The 17,189-nt window shown below is 38.4% G+C and overlaps 1 protein-coding gene across 3 annotated transcripts in view; it reads left to right on the top strand.

The window, feature by feature from the left end:
- The first annotated feature begins 2,065 nt into the window (after positions 1-2,065).
- The window catches only part of fndc3a (fibronectin type III domain containing 3A), a 46,556-nt gene continuing 31,432 nt past the window's right edge, over positions 2,066-17,189 (top strand). The window contains exons 1-3 of one of the 3 annotated variants that reach the window (XM_063492456.1): positions 2,067-2,272; positions 2,393-2,540; positions 8,924-9,064. In XM_063492456.1, coding sequence (XP_063348526.1) covers positions 8,954-9,064 — 111 coding nt within the window. In that variant the 5' untranslated portion in view covers positions 2,067-2,272; positions 2,393-2,540; positions 8,924-8,953. Of the gene's footprint in view, positions 2,541-8,920; positions 9,065-17,189 lie in introns of all 3 variants that reach the window. The other 2 variants (XM_063492458.1, XM_063492455.1) reach the window with 2 other exon arrangements.

Here is a 17,189-nt window from a genome sequence, read left to right on the forward strand (position 1 = left end):
CTGACTCCTGACACACACACAAATACACACACTTCCATGCCGACACACATCACATATGTGACCCTAACTGACCAACTGATCACGGCCTTTTGATCCATGAAAGGTGCATTTTGTTTAAGTTAGTACAAGCTCATGTTATTGCGTGGTTTGAATTATTTTATTATCCCATCACTCTGTACTCTCAAAACACAAAGGTTCTCATAAGGACCCCCAATCTCCGCTCCAAAAATGTGATTCAATTGATAAAATGAGTATTAAATGCTGCAGCTGCCTGAAAAAAAACCCCAAACAGATCATTTGAATCAGACAAGAGAGCACCTAAAACAAGAAGTCCTCGGGGAGCTGAAAACCACTGCTTTAGAATTACTGCCTCCAGAAAAGTTGTCCAACTGCATAATGATGCCCTTGTAAATTTGCTCCCTCTTCATTGTCCTCTTACATTTACTTCCTCATTATGTTTCTCATTACTTTGTATTATATTTTGTGTTCGGCTGCAGTCCTTGATGTTGCTTTTTCATCGTGCACTTCTTCTCAAGTCTTAAAATATATGCCCCTTCATCTTCGAGTGTGTGCAGGTGTTTGCATATAACTTTGCTGAGTGTGAACTTTTTGAGTATAGATTTGGACAACAAGTCTATGTGCATTTCTGAAATCTTATCACTGCTTCCCAAGTTACATGTCTTATGTTATTACATTAAAAAAATAAATACATAAAATAAATGCACGGTGTAAAATAAAATATGTGATGTGTTTGCTGTTCACTCATGCCATAGAGGGTTAATGGTGGTTATATTCTTTCGTTCAGTGCCTGCAATGACACAACTATAATCTGCATATTTCACTGATTACTGTATAATCAGTCTGTCTTAAAGAGTCAAAGAAATTTTTGGAAAGGTATCTTTTTTTAACCTTTATTTCATCAATTTTGGGGAAGATGACTCTCCACTGCATATTTTATTGAGAACTATAGCAGACACAATGGGGCATTCCTTTATTAAGTCCAGCAGGTGGAGTCATAGATAACCATCTTGGTGTATATCAGTGGATGGGATAGCACATGTTTTTGCCAAAGATTTAAAGACCGCCTATGCAAGAAGGGTGAGTGTGTACATTGTTTCAGCAACATCTATATGAATTTGATATATAGTATAGTGAAGTTTCATATGTAGGTAGCTACATTAGGACTAGGTTGTGTATGATACATTGTCTGTGATGTTTGTGCAATTGTCTGTCTGAGACTTAATATGCAGAAGGGACTAGCACATGAAAGAAGGTTTCAGATAGATAGATATTTTTTTAATTAAATCAAATTTGGAAGGCGAATGAAGGGAATATTACAGTTTCCAGGCAACATGAATTTCTAATGGTGTAAATTTCAAGTAGAAAACAAACCAGGGGGAAAAAATCAATAACACAGAAAGAACACAAAACAATCAGAAAAACGACCATCTCTTTGATATATACCAGTGTATATTCGAAATAAGCTTTCTTGGAGTACAGAAATAATATAGAAATATCTTTGTGTTCACTCAAAACGTATAACAAACCCAACACTGCACGGTTTACAAGAACCAGTGATCCACACTTGCTTTCTGCTAAAAGCGATATTGTATTTCAATTTGTCTGCGTGTGTCTTGTGTAGGTTTGACATCACTTGTGCCGTTCAGTGTGTAAATTTGAAAGGGTTGTTTTTTTTCTCTCTCTCTCTCCATACATTCCGTATTGGCTCTCTGATGTGTAAAATACTGCAGTTCAATCATGCTTGTTAATTTTTAGTACAACTGTGTTCTTCTGGTTACAAACCAGGTAGAATTAGCAGTGTAGTCTTATATGGAGAACAGCAAGGTGGTCCCTGGACTGACCACGTAGCATTCTTAGCTCCCCCCCACCCCCCACCCGACTGACTTGGTTGGACGAACCGGTCACAGACACGTCAACCGTAAGGTCTTTCTTAAAGTGATGGAAAAAAATAGGTAGGCAAATGAAGTTCACCATAACAGCACCGGATACTCACCGGGTTCACAACAAGAACAAAATTAAATATAGTAACATTATTTAGCGTTTATCTTTGCTATCTTGTAAATTAGGATTCGTGATGAATTGCCCGAATACGCATGCGCACTAAGTCGTGTAAGCGATGGCGACATTCCTGCTTTTTATGCGAGGAACAGGGTTGGATGGAAAGTTATCTCGATAAAACTGAGGGTTAGACAGACGTTATCGATATTTTGCATCGTCACAGTCGCTCGCCAGCTACTTCGACCGTTTTAAGGTGCTGTTAACGCGAGCCTGCGTCGTTCATGAGAAGACCGCATACTATCTTGCTAACTGTTAGCTAGGTAGCTTACGCTAGTATGTCACACTTTGCCTTGTCTTGTGTTTGTCTGGGTAGCTAGCAAGTTATCATCAGCTTCAGGTTCTGCAGAAAGTTGCTGGTCATCCAAGCTTGCTGACGATAAACATTTCGGGGAAGAGCTGCATAAGACTCATCACTGTGCATCGGCTTGTTGAGCAAGACTGCTGCTGTGCCAACTGACTGGGTGAGTAACGTTAGCTGCGTTTTTGGTAATAAGTCTTGTTTTGCTACAGCGAACAACATATTGACGCTATCATTTTAAGGAAGTCGAACTAACCTGTAAGGTTATTGTTTGCCACTACGTTGGCTACAATAAGGCTGCAGTTAGATAACTATTAGCTATGATATAACGCTAAGCACACACACCTGTAGCCAAAGTAAACAGTCTCGGGTGCGAGGTAGTTAACCTTGTTAAAGGAGCTAAAAATTACCAACGAATACCAACTGATACTGTGACATAAAATAGAAGGAGCTCGTGCGTGTAGTTGACAGGCCAGGTAATGTTAAACGAGTGTCAACGACATTGCTACGTCAAATACTTTCAAAGGATGACCAGCTGTTACCCCGTGTGCAGATGTCTGGTACGAAAATATGTCTAAGTGCTACAGTTAAATTTACGCATTACAGTTGAGCAAAAACTAGAGCGTGACCTGCTATTAGACAACGACAAGAATTATCATTACCACAATTTTGTGTGGCTGATAATTAAACTGAAAAGCTATTTCAAATCTTCAAGGTGTTTTCCCGTTTTCTCTAAAACTGCAACTGAAAAACAGCTGGTGTGTCCTTGTCAACTGCTCTGTAGCCACAAACAAATGTGAGGCACAATCAGGGCAACAACAGATGTAACATCTGTTATCTGTTGTTATTTCGATACAGATTTCTTGCAGCGCAACTATAACAGGAGTTACAGCTGTTTTCTAGTCGTAGGTGGTGACTACTGATAGGCTATAGTTCTGAAAGTTTCAGATAACTTTGTTAAAGAAAGAGGAGCAAAAAGACTGAAGTATATACATCTGTTCATATGTTACTGCTGTTACTGCTGTCACTGCATCTGTTTAATAATCAAAATCATAATGTTCCACTTACCACAATCAAATTTGGAAAATGTGTAATGAACTTTCAGATCATCTTTTCCCATACAAGGGGGAAAAAAAGAAATTTTGACTTTAACTGCGTAAATGGTGGGTGGTCAGAGGAAATATAAAGAATTGCCTGTCATTAGGGATTTCCCTTAGTTGCTTCTCATTTTACTGACCTTCAGGTAGCTGTTGTCACTGTGGTTTTGGCAAGTAATTTACAACTAGAATAAAATTACCAGACAACCTATCAGCTGATTGCAGTGATTGGCTTGGAGGCCTCAGGGCCACACAAGTCTGGCATTCATCTAAAGCCTGCTAGTGTTACAAAAATTAACCACATGGCAATCTCTCATGGCTGTATAAATGGTTCTGCAGGCCTAGTTCATTGACCATAACACTGTAAACTGACTTTGTTGTTTGGGCTTAAGGAGGGGAGGGACTAAAGCGAACAGATAAGCCAGATCACAGTGAGGTTTAGGCACGCATGCGCCAGAGAGTAATTAAGTTCAAGGACACGTTATATTTCTTTCATGCTGTTCTGTTGCTTTTCACAGGAATTTTATTAGCCATGTAACGATTGTATACATTTATTTACAGTTGGGAAGTCCTCAGTGTGTAACTTTGGTATTTTACTCCCGTGTCAGTGGAGTGTTGAATAAAAAATATTTTTGTTTTGTTTGTTTGTTCTGTATTGTTTTGTTGTTTTCCCTAGAAACTCTGACATGGTCTAACTTTATTATGCATTTTTTGAGTGTTAGAGTTTAGTAATTAATCACTGAATGGTCAGCTTTTAGGTATATTTGTTATGCAAGGGGTTTGTGAGAAGATGTTTGCCAGTGCAGTATACTGGAGGAGACAGATGAGAAGGGAGTCTTTGAAAGAACAGATTAATGGTTTTTCTCTATGCCATCATCCAGTTTCTTTTTCCTCTCTCGTAGTCACTGTGTAAACCCTTTACAGCCCTGGTCTTATCTCAATGTTGATTTCTGTCACATGATAAGTCATGTCCAAAACATTATACCATTGTCCTTTCTTCTCACATTGTGATGCAAATGATTTTAAATTCAATCATAGGCTCATCAGGTTTGTTTTGAATTTGCCTCTTTCCTTCTTTTCTTAACTAGTTAAGGTATTTAACGTCTGAGAAAAATGGCATGTGACACATGACACGTGACGGCCTCAGAATGTACCTGGCACATTTTTTTTTTATTTATTTTTTGCTTTGTGTTGACAAACTATGTGTTATAGTACAGCTGTACCGCTTTTGCGTATATCTTGGCTTTTGGTTTGATATTTGATAAAGGTAACTGATAAACGGACTCCTATATACCAGACTTCTGTTATTACTGAGCACTCAAAGTGCTTTTATGGTGCATTCATAGATAAACTGCATGCGTTTGTGTTACTCGTGTGAATCTGGTCCCATTGGAAGCCTACAAATATTTGCCTGTTATAGCCAATGGTTCAAGGATGACTATTAGGGCTGCCAGAAACGATTATTTTGATAGTCGACTAGTCACCGATTATTTTTGCGATTAGTCGACTAATCAGATCATGCATCCATTGGACTTAAAATGTACAGCTTATTGCACCAGCATGCATATGCTCTTATATAACTATCATTAGCTTACAGCTTTAAGTGTTTAAGGTATGTGCTAACTAAAAATAAAGACAAGATGATAGTTTATTAAATTTTAATGAAATTTGCAGATTGTTTCAGTGGAGTTTAATAAACTCAGCCGTCTGCTCCTTGCTATCTAAAATATAACAGCACACCGGAGTATATTCTCGAGCATCTCACACTTCTGATAATCAAGTTGTCTGCTTGACGTTTATTCAGCTGTGTAAAAACTATAACTTTAATCTCAGCCAAACCGATTCACTCAGGAACAAATAAAATACTGAAAAAAGACAAACAATAACATTTTTAAGTTATCTAAGTAAAGACGGCGGTGGGTTTGAAAACGGTTGGCCGGGAGTCCGGTGTTCCCACCGGCTCTAGTGAGCCTTGAACCCCGGCTAGCTATCGAGCTGGTGGGTAACAGACGTCTCTGAAAACATCGGCGTGCTTTTGAAAATATGTGATAATATGTCTTGATAAACTGAGCAGATATTTGAAGTTTACACAGCTACATTCTTGCCTGAAAATATGTTAAACGTTTATTTTGTGACCCAGAAAGAATAATAAGAGTAATATTAACACTAACTAGCTGCCGCCATTGTTGGAAACTGAGCAGGGTTGCGCTATGAGTTCTGGGATAGGTTGGGCCACGAAGTATACACCCGACCCATCCTTCAAATCTGGGGAAACGAAGGGCGCATTTGTCGGCCGCATTTGTCGGAGTCTTCGAATTTGGACAGTCTTCCTCGTGTCGCTGTAACGTAGTCGGCCTACAAATGCGGGCACAGGAGAATGCGGTTTCTGAATTTGGACACCGCTACGATACCGGACACTGCTTCTTCTTCTTCAGGGTTTAACGGCAGCTGGCATCCTTGTACATGCAGTGCTGCCATCTTCTGTTTCAGTCCATTATTGCACTCTTAAATCCTACTACTTATTCCCGCGTCTTTTGGGATCTTACAAAGCTAGATGAAACTCTAGCTAAATGCATAGTAAGAGGTCAACACACACACACACACAAAAGATATTCCTGATATCTGATTTAGAAGTTATTAAGTGTGACGTAATTAAGTACTCAGTAAACAGCCAAAATTCAGCCTATTGAAATGGATGAGGGTCAAATATTGGCTATACAAAGATTGTGTGTGTATTTAAAAGTCATTTGAAACTGTTAGTCACATTTTCCAGTAATCAAGTTGACTTTTAAATGTCACTGAAATGTGTGGCATTTTGTAACATGCACCAAATTGTACAAAACATCATGGCGGATTATTTGTTTGCTGAATGGCTACCATTAACAGTGCCAACACTAGCAGTCACAGAGCTAACGTCTTAGAATCAGTAAAGGCATTATCACAGGCATTGTACATTTAATAAAACAGTAATTTCCTTAACCCAGTACAATTTCTGGTACAGACTGTTAAGGACAACGTTTAAACATCACATACATAATTTATAAAGCTATTTTGGTCTTTGCACTTTAAGCACTTTGGTGTTGAGCATGTATAGAACGCAGACTTGAGGAGGTGGGTATCGAACCACCAACCTTGTGTGTGTGTGTGTATATACAGTTTCACTGTGAATCATTGAACACTCTCTAATCAAGAGAAATAAACAATAAAAACTCTAAAAACTTTTTAACTGCATGGCACTTTTTACTCTGCATTTAGTCTTGGGTTTAGACTTGTCAAAATTGGATGACATTAGAATATTAGAGTAATGAATATTCTTCATTTTGGACCAGACAGCCAATTCTGTCATTGCAAGGTAGTGTTGTTGTTTTTGTTTGTTTGTTTGTTTTTAAATCATTGTCATCCCGAGTAAACTGTAGATGCTAAACTTGGTTGTGGAAAGTTTTTTACACTGTGGCCAACATAGTTTAGCCCCTGTGTATTAAAAAAAAAAAAAAAAAAACCAAACCAAAAAACCAAACATGTCACTAGAAACTCCCAAAATGATCAGTGATAATCTTGTCATAATTCAGTTAGTTTGATCTAATAACTAGGGGTGGGCGGTATTAATGGTATACGGTAGAAACGATATAAATTTGGTCAACGGTAGAGATTTTGACTATACCGCTCTACGGCGATAGCGCATGTTGATGGTGTCATCAAGCTGCGCCTGTTTTGGTCGAAAGCATTGCAGCGGCTGCAAACAACATCATCTGCAAATTATGCCAGGCGACAGTAATAGCAAAAAGACGAAGCACTTTTGGAATATGGGGAAAGCCAAAACTGCGCTACCTCCACTTCCGTACCATTGATTCATTAATGCTGAATTCTCTCGCAGCTGCTTTATTCCCATGTTGTTGCAGTATATTAATGACTAACCTCGTATTGTGGATGGATTATCCCAGTTGTTCTCCTGACTGAAGTTTGGTCCGTTTACAGCATCCTGCCATGCAATTGCATTTGTCCCTAACCACCAGAAACCCTCATGTTAACTTTTATCGAGTGGAAAAATATTAGCGTCCATCCTTCAGCTTCACTGTGCTAATGTTATGCTAACATAGGTGTTTTGCTAGTGATCACGTAGGACATCATTATATACCAGCTAGTCCAACTTCAGTAACCCTACAAAAGCCACTGCTGTTTAGTTTTCTGTCTTCATTTATGTTGGAAGTGATAGCAGAGCTGTATGTTTTAATTTTTTCAGAATTCTCTCAGTCAGAACATGGCATATCATGTTTAGGTGGAAACTAGCGAGCTAACTTCCTGCTAACTTCTAACTCCGTTGAATTTAATAAATTCTGTTTTCATGGATGCCTGGATGTTAAACTTAATTGTTACACCTGGTAAAGCAGCAACGCTGATCATTTTATTAAAAATGAAAGAATTTAGACAGTTTTTAACTCTCAGTGATGCTGCAGTGTTCGTTTGACTTTGCGACCTGAAGCAGACGGAGTTTTGGACCCAGATTACTCGCAAGGCTCCTGACTACGGCAGCCGTAATGCTCCGGCAATCCATCAAGCGGTGCGCCTTCATAGCTTACCAAAGTCGTACTAAAACATTTTGTGACAGATTTCTGCGCGCCATGTACTACATAAAATCGGTTTGAGGTCAGTAAGCATAACCAGAATTCATACATAAGGCGCACTGTCGATTTTTGAGAAAATTATAGGATTTTAAGTGTGCCTTATAGTGTGTAAAATACGTTATACAGAAGAAAATAATATACCACGATATATATCGTTACCGCACATGCTTCAAATTATACTGTGATATGGATTTTAGGCCATATTGCCCAGCCCTACTAATAACAGTTTTTAAAAGGTGACTGATGATTTAATTTGATCTAATTTATGAATGTGGGGACCCAGAAGGATCAACCCTGGTCCTTCATGCTTACTACTGTTTCTTCTGAGAAAGTTGCTATGCGTTTTCTGCAAGCTCAAAATTGTGAAGCATCATGGTAGCTTATAAAGGTACCATGATTCCTTTATAGGGCATCCATAATGCCGGTTTTGATTTCTGTGACGGAGTTGCTTTCGTGACTCGTCAAGTGATGCCGTTGACGGTGGCATGCAGTCTGTTGACATCACATCTTCCGATCAATTCAGCTTGCCCGGAAAACCCAGCCAAGTAGGTACTAAAAAAGTACTTGTTACCAGTTACTACCACTTAATGGAAGATCGCAAAAACCCAGTCAAGCTGAGTTGAGCCAGGACAAGTAGGTACTAGTGGAAAAGGACTAATAGTGTGTACAGACAGAGAGGAGAAAAAAGCTGCAGCCTGCAGACATTATAGGTAAATGTATTTCTCAGCACAGGCTGAATGACTCCCAAGACTTAAGATGTTGACGTCATAAACCTTTTTGGTACACTTTGTACATTTCCATTGATCACTCTGTCTTTGTTGCAGCAGTACCTCTTCAGTGGTGTGAATGAGGGAGACATGGCAGACCACACGCCACCTCTGGAGTCTGGCCAGCTTCTCAGCCCTGAACTCCCAATCCTGGCCTCACCACCACCCCCAGCCATGGTCAACGGGGAGGGCCCCCAGCAGGTACACTAATTTTTGTCCAGTATTAGTCACACCTGCTGACTTAAGTCTGTTGGGCCCAAGTTCATTTCTGACAAAAGTGCCTTGGGATTACATTTGAGGAAATTTGTTCTAAATGGTGCTTCTACTTTATCTGTTGGCATTTAGGTGTTCAGGTGTAGAGCTGCTGTGAGTTTGATTTCATTTCAGGGCTAAAGGTGCATAATTGCATGTGCTGTTTCTTTGTGTGTGTTGGGAGTATTAGCTATTGTGTAATACTTGACTCAGAGATATTGATGCCATTGATCGCACTACATAAATGAACTCCATCAGCGAAATTGAGAATTTTTCACTGGTGCACTTAAAGCACTTCTACGTAAGTAGTAACACTGGAGGCAGTGACGGTGTATTTTTTGACCAACATGGCAGAGACACACTTCTGTGGGATTTTTGCAGAATATCTACAGTCCAGCAGTGACTCCTGTGTCATGCAATAATAAATCCAAAAAGTGTTTGAAACCCTACATTAGTAGTTATTTACTATGGCTGACTGTTATGTTTTATATGAAATTATATTTCTTTTTTTTTCTTTTTCCTTTCTTTTTTTTTTTTGTTTTTAGTAAGAAACTGTTATCAGATGAACTTAGATCTACCTCTTGTCAATTGCAATTTGTTTGAAGGCTTGTTTCAGATGCTAAACAAACTATGCCGCTATAGTTCTTACTCAGTTCAGTATTGAAACAGCCAAAATGGGTTTTGCTGCACTCACTTCATTTGCTCATTGAACATATTTCACAGGCAACAGGTGCCACTTCTCTCTCGGTTTTGATAGTTTTGCTATATATGTACAGGAAATGGATTGGACTCCCACACCCGCCTCAATCATCTCTTGTCAGCATCAGGGTGAGATTGAGCGGTCCTGACAAGCCTCTGTGATATCCCTGTCATTTTGATGGTCACCAGTCCAATTTGTTTAAGTTTCCCCAACTTCCTGGGGGATGGCAGGGAATCCACAGTGATATCTTTTTGTCACTTCCCCAGTCTTATGCAGTTTGTCCTGATAAGACTTGCTAATATTAGCACTGCCTTACAAACATGCCTTTCTAGCCATTGCCGTCATTTTCCACAGTGGAAAAACCCTCACCTGAATCAGGCTTTGTTCAAACAGAGATCAAATTTTGCTTGTGGTGCTCAGCTATGGGTCTGTTGTCCTCAGGGAATTCGGTTACATTACCATCATCCACAAAGACCTTACCTGATTGCCTGAACATGTCCTGTGTCAATGTTTAAACTGTTTAAAAATGTGAGGATATAAAAAGCCACTTTTTCTGCCTGGTCTACATAATTACACCCCCTGCTCCTTGAAAATCACTTGCATGTTACTTGCATATGAAAAACAAATACCAAAAATATGTAATTCAGCTTTGTTTTGTTTAGTTGTTTAAAAAAAAAATCTTACAGAGCCCTGTCAGAAGTATATAACACATTACAGTAAATGAAAATAAAGTAAAACATAAATAAAATACAATAATGTAATCTTCACTCTCTGTTCACACACCAGTGGCGACAGAGCTTCCATGCAAGGTGTGGCATGCCATGGGGACTAACTTGGGGGCATGTTGCAAGGCCAGGGGTTAACCAAATACTATTCACTACTTTATACAAAAACTGTTGTTTTCTATTTAATATGACAATTTTATGTTTGGGCAGCACAATAGTGCAGTGCTTACCACAGCAAGGAAGTTCTGGATTTCTACTTCCTGTTCAGCCAGAGCCTTTCTGTGTTGAATTAGCATGTTCTCCCTGTACCGGCACAGTTTTCGCTTATGTACTCCAGTTTCCTCCACAGTCCTAAGCCATGCATGTTGAGTTTATTGGTGATTCTAAATTGCATGCAAGTAGTTTGTGGTTGTGTACCCTTTGGTAACCCTTATTTGGGTAGGTGGTTAGGAATGTGGATGAAGCTGTTGAAAGATGGCAGCAGAAATAAACATGGCACTTTTTCTTTTTTTATAATGGTTTTTTTTGCTTTCCCTACTATTTTCTTTCTGTTGTCAAAATTGGACCTTGTGTGGTAGTTACTGCTGAGTAACTGCTTTATTAATAGTATTTTTTTTAAACAAATTTTAAACACAATAAAAAATAGATTTGGGTTGTGGATGAACATTTTTAACTAACAGCTAAAAAAAAGACAAAAATTAAATATTGAGAACACAGTGCTGAAAAAATAGGAAATGTTCCACAAGGTAACCTTTTGGATAGCATCCATTATGTATGTGTTTTTCAATGAAAGGGTGACAAAACTGGATATTATGCGGCACATTTTTTCAAGGTCAACCTATTCCATCTATATCTATCATTTTTAGCAGTGCTGTATGGGTGCATGTCCTTGAAAATAAAAAGGCTTATTAGATACCTAAGTAAGCAGTTGGGTGTGTCATACTTTCAGTGGGTTTCCTGCTGGTGATGTTCTACTGTTCTTTTTTTCCCTTTGAAGAGCAGATAGTGGTGGTTCACACACATAAAGCACTGTGGAGCCCAGAGCACAGCAACTACATGTAATTTATTTTAACTATGATTAATAGCTATTGACTATTTTCAGTCAGTCCATCGATAGTTTCGACTTTTTACATCAGTGCCCTCATACAAATTAATTTGTCTGCACACCCACCTTCAGTGTTGATGTTTTTATGACATTATCTGATATTATCTGACCCTAATCTTTGCATTTTTATCGTTATTTTTCTCATTTTTGACCATTTGATAAACACAAATGTCAGAAACATTTGAAGTGCTATTTGTAGTCTTGATTCTTATCATTTTTGTGCTGGTGATTTTATTTTACTATAGTCTAAAATCTCTTTTGTGAGGGACCAAACATGTTTGTAAGTAAGAAAAACCCTTCTGGGGTTATTTGTTGTTGTGTTTTTTGTTTGTTTTAGTACATTGTGCAGATGACATGTGGCACAGTTTGTGGCCACCTGAAAATAATACTGGCATTTTTCAATATTTCATATAGGGGTTATCACCCATCATTGTTTGAGTGATGCTGTAAATCTAATGTGTGTAGTGTTGTGTCTGAGGAGGTGCGTAAATATCATGACAGCTGCAGAGTGAGGAGCAGGAACCACTGGAGGGGTCTGGGCCCTGACAGAATGAGGCAGGACTGAGGTGACAGTGAAGAGGATTCACAGCGATGGCTGACCCCTCTATTTCTGACCTTTTGGTTAGAGAAGCTACAAGAACACTTCATTCTTTCTTTCTTTGTTCTTGTTTTTTTTTTTTTGTTGTTGTTTTTGTTGTTTAGTTTTTTTTCCCCCCTCTTTTTCTCCGGTCTTGGCTTGGTATTAACGCGCTATTGGACCAATTATTCTGACTCACAGAGGAAGCTGTTGTCTGGAGGTCATTACCTGAGATGATTCTATTTAAGAGATGACTTTGGCTACAGTGTGATTCACTGCTTCTTTCCATTTAAGCTCCCTCCCCCTTTTGGTTTTTTTCTGCTTTTGCCGTTTGGTTTGTAGCTAAATTGGTAACAGATGAATCAGTCTCTTTCTGTCAATGTTTAAGCCTAGCTAATGGCTTATGTACTTAGCTGTTGGCTGTGCTGATGGATATATGTTCTTTTTCTGTTCATTACTCTTTTTCATTAGACCTGCCATTTAATGTTTCTGTGCTCTTTGTGCTTATGTTCTTATGTTCTTGTGTTTTGATGGATTTTAGGTCTGTGTTCGTAACCTAACAGATTGTAGGGAATTAGTATCACTCCTTGGTACAGACTTCTTGCTGTGCAGTTTCTGTTAGAAAGCCTGCCAAGGAACCATCCAACCTTTTGGGAAATGTATATAATAGCTGCTTATTTCAAGACAAAGTAGCACATTTGAGAAAAGGCTTAGAAAGAACACTGAATGAAGATATTGCTTACACTTGTAGTCTGTGCAGATGGAGTCTTGTCAGTTTTCCATTTTTAACATGAGATGAGCTTTAAACATGAAAAGTCGACTTTGGTCAAGTGTAATACTCAGTATTAAATGGTAGATACAAAAACTGAAGCGGGAACATAGCCATGAGTCTGTGGTCTGCTTGTGGCTGTGTCTCATACGTGGGCTACTGTTACTGTGGGATAGTGAGACCTCACTCCCAATTCAGCTGTCTCTAGTGTCGGCCTTGTATGCTATTGCCAGACACAGGAGACAGGGCCTTGAATATGTGCCTCTCATAAGTTGCCAGAGGGCTTGAGATGTTGTGACAAAAATGCAACCCACTCTGCTTGTCTCCTGGTCAGCCACTGAATCATCTGTGAAGATGAAGGTGAGCCCACTATTTGTCAACTATTGTGAGGGGGCGAACAGTGCGTGACTCAGCAGTGTTTAGGACACTTTCCTCTAAGCCAGTAAGATGAACCACCATCACTGCTGCACCAGTATTCAGAAGAGACACAAGTACTAGTTAAGCATTGGCACAGTATTTCTGAGCTGAGAAAAAAATATCCATTTATCAGTGCAGATGATTTTCCTATTTGCCGTCTGTGTATTTTGAAACCAGATACCAGAACAAGGGCTAGATCAGTTTGTGGAAACGTACACTCACCAGCTAACATCCTGTAATTGACAAGTCGTTAGCCAAAGGTAAAATGGTAATAAGTTAAAAAGAAAAAAACACGACACTATTGTTTCAACATCACAACCACTAAGCCCCTGTTTTGTTGTGTTGTAATCTTATTTAGCCACTGCTTACCAAATGCCTTCCCTGTAAAATTAAAAAAAAACTGCACCCAATTGTCAAATGTGTAGGCTATATAAAAAAACGAAAATATTACTGTGTCTTCATAACCCTGGATTAAGTAAAGGTTTGGCCATGTTTTAAGAGACTACAAAGCTTTTGCAATAAACTGGCTGACAGACCTGTGGCATCATTCATCTTCCCTCTGCTACTGATGTGAAGAGACCCACTGCTTGACAGTTACTGCTGGTTGGAAGCTGACTCTTGGTTTTCACTTCACTGTCTACAAGCATTCGCCTGTGCGTCCTTTTTAAGATGCACAGGAAATCAGGCTTTGCCTTTCTGTAACTAGCATTTATTTAGGTGTGTTTTTAATAATTTGGTGTTAAGTTATATGGAGCTCATTATGTTAACATACCTGCTGTAGTTTAAGAGGGCACAAGATGACTGCTGGCAGAGAGTTTGCAGACGTCTGCAAGTTTTTGTTCTGCTTGCTTAACAGGTTTTTGATTAATTGCTTTCCTCTAGTTCTAGATTTTCTTGTACTTATGGCGAATGGCCATTGTTGGTGAGCTTCATTCTTTCCACTCTGGCCTCTGCTTTGAAGTGTCTGCTGTGTGTGAAGAGCTTTGGCGCACCCTCATGCAGACATGCAATGACACTTGACACACATTGCAGTGGTTACTGAAATAATTACAGCATTTTATCAAAACATGCTTTCAAACACAAAAGCAAATTGCATGTTGACAACTACAGTTGATAAAGGTGTGGAAGGAAGTAATAACTAGATTTGTAGAAAAAAAAAAAAAGCTTTTTCGTTATTATGCACTAAAATGCCATAAGTAGTTTTTGTAGCAGAGATTCTGCCCCCTTGTTGACAACACTGAATTTGTCCGTGATGTCACAGAAGTAGGTAGGTGAAGCCAATCTTAGTCAATGACCCCATTCAGAAATATGAAGACTAATCCCTTGGGTGACGTAATATGATACATTGTGCTCTTTAGGTATCTTGAGACAGTATTTTTAAAAAATGCATACATGTAGCAGGATTTTTAAGGTAAATTTAAACTTTTAACTTTGGTTGTTTGTTTGGTTTTTTTTTTTTTGGTTTTTTTTTTTTTTTTTAAAAAGGAGGAGAAAAATTCACTTTCTAGCTTGGTATAAGTTGTATTTTCTTTTGAATCACAGCAAAAAAAATGTCATAGCAAACACTGCTTGGCAGGATGGTTGGAAGGAGGGAAATCTAGAAGAAAACATGGGCAGTGGAAAAGAATAACACATGAATTTTAATGTGGCCAAAACTGTGAAACTACCTGGGCTTTTGACTGACCAAATAGTGACCGAGCTAGAAAAATCTCAGCCAGGAAACAGACTTTGAGTCCAAGGACTGTTTTGATAGTGGAACAAAGTGCCTTCACTTTAATGAGAGATTGCTTTGGAAGCAGTACACTCAGCACAGCACTTCACAAGTGTGGGCTATGTGGTAAAGTAGCCAGATGGAAAGTGCTCCTGAGTAGGGGAAAAAAAACAAAAAAAAAAACAAGCCAAAAGTAACAGGGCTGTGCATTACTTGCCTAGCACTAGTTTCACTGTCAAGCATGGTGGTAGAAGCATGGCAGTGATTTTCTTAAATATAGGTGATAAGAAAAGATGAGAGCCAGATATTGAAAATCTCTCTTGACTATCATTATGCTCTTGACATCCTTTTTTATTTGTAACGATGCACTCATTTCCCAGCCATTGTTGGAATTGGTTGAAAATTGACTCCAAACTTACACTAACTGTCCTGTATGCAGCCCAATGCGCACCTTTCCAGAAATGTAACTACATCTCAGAATGACGTAGTAAAGGATTTCCAGCCCCTATAAACATGGCAACTTGATTTCAACAACAAAATGTGCTATATTGTAATTGTGTTATGCTATTATTGCTTTGCAGTAGCTTCAGTTAAAAAGACTATTTTAAATTTATTAGCTCCAGCTGGATTGAAATGCACATAGAATCTTTGGACAGTAACAGTTGACCCAGTAGTATTTGGAGGTGGAATAAAAGAGTGATGCAAAGATGTAAAACATGTGGGATATACTGTAATTTATTTTCAGTTGATTATTATTTGTAGGGATGTCACGATACCAAAAATTTAGTACATCGTATGAATAGAATTACATGGTTTCAGTACCAAAGAAAATGATCTTTGCACAGAATTACACTCCTTTATTTAAAAAGTCATTTCAAATCGTTGAGACTATGGCAGTCAGTAATTTAAAATGTTATCATTATATTGTGTTTACCATAGCTGGAGAGTAGCCTAATGTTACAGTTACATAGTAAGAATAGCTGAATCTTCAAGTCAGGCTGTCAAAATAAAAGAGGAAGAGAGAAAATCCAAATCAGCTTAAGAAACAAACTGTACTGTAATTGATTTGGGATTTTTGCAAAACAGTGATCCCAACAGTGCACCCATTTAAATAGAATGCATCATTATTTTGCTCTGATAGTACTGCTGGTGTAATAGTTAAGTTGATCAGGTATAAATTGCCTTTGTCTGCACATGTCAGTGGTGAATTACTTGAATTTTTTGTTTTTCTTATTGTCTGCATACCAGCATTTCAGTTCAGTTAGCTAATTGCTCAATTCTTATTATTGGCCAATGATTAACTTTTTAAATATGTAGATTTTGCAAGGTAAAGGTCTTGAATTCACAAATTTCAAACACCAATTATCCCCTCCACTGAATTGTGAAATATTCATATGTAGTTTGAAAACAACAATAAAAAAAAAAAAAAAAAGGTTGTCTGGTTTTTGTGCACTGTAATATAAATATATACTTGTATTTTTTTTAATTGAAGTACAGATTAATATAGGTCAAAACCATTTAAAAGCTATTACTGTATATCATTTTATATACTGACTTAATGCAAAGCTCAAACACCCCGTCAGTAAGTAGTGTTTGGTCAGTATTGATGTGTGTTTAGAAATACGATGAGGCATAAAGTAGAAAAATGAAAACTAATTAACTTTGTAAACAAGATGCCAGTGGAAGCTGTTGTGTAAATGAGATGTATGAATCTATATGACTGACTGTGTGCTTTGGTAATGCTTTGTAGTTGCTCTAATACATATAACAGATTATCCTCTCTAAATTAATGGCACAGAGAAGAAGACGGTTATTTACAACAGCATGAAAACCTCTTTAAATGATTTTATTTTTCAGGGTTTTTTTCCCCCCCTATCCCCTTATGTAACGTTTCCAGGGGATCCTGGAGGGTGGAGAATCATTAAATTGGTTTGAATCATCATTGCACACGCAAGTGTATGCCATCAGCTGCAGGGAGACTGCGTTAGTTCCTGGCTAGTTCCGACACTGGCAGGATTTTTCCCTGTGTCATTTGGCTCCTGCTTCCTGTCCACCCAGCTGCTATCTCGC

The sequence above is a fragment of the Pelmatolapia mariae genome, linkage group LG14, assembly GCF_036321145.2.
Source record: "Pelmatolapia mariae isolate MD_Pm_ZW linkage group LG14, Pm_UMD_F_2, whole genome shotgun sequence".
NCBI classification, from domain to species: domain Eukaryota; kingdom Metazoa; phylum Chordata; class Actinopteri; order Cichliformes; family Cichlidae; genus Pelmatolapia; species Pelmatolapia mariae.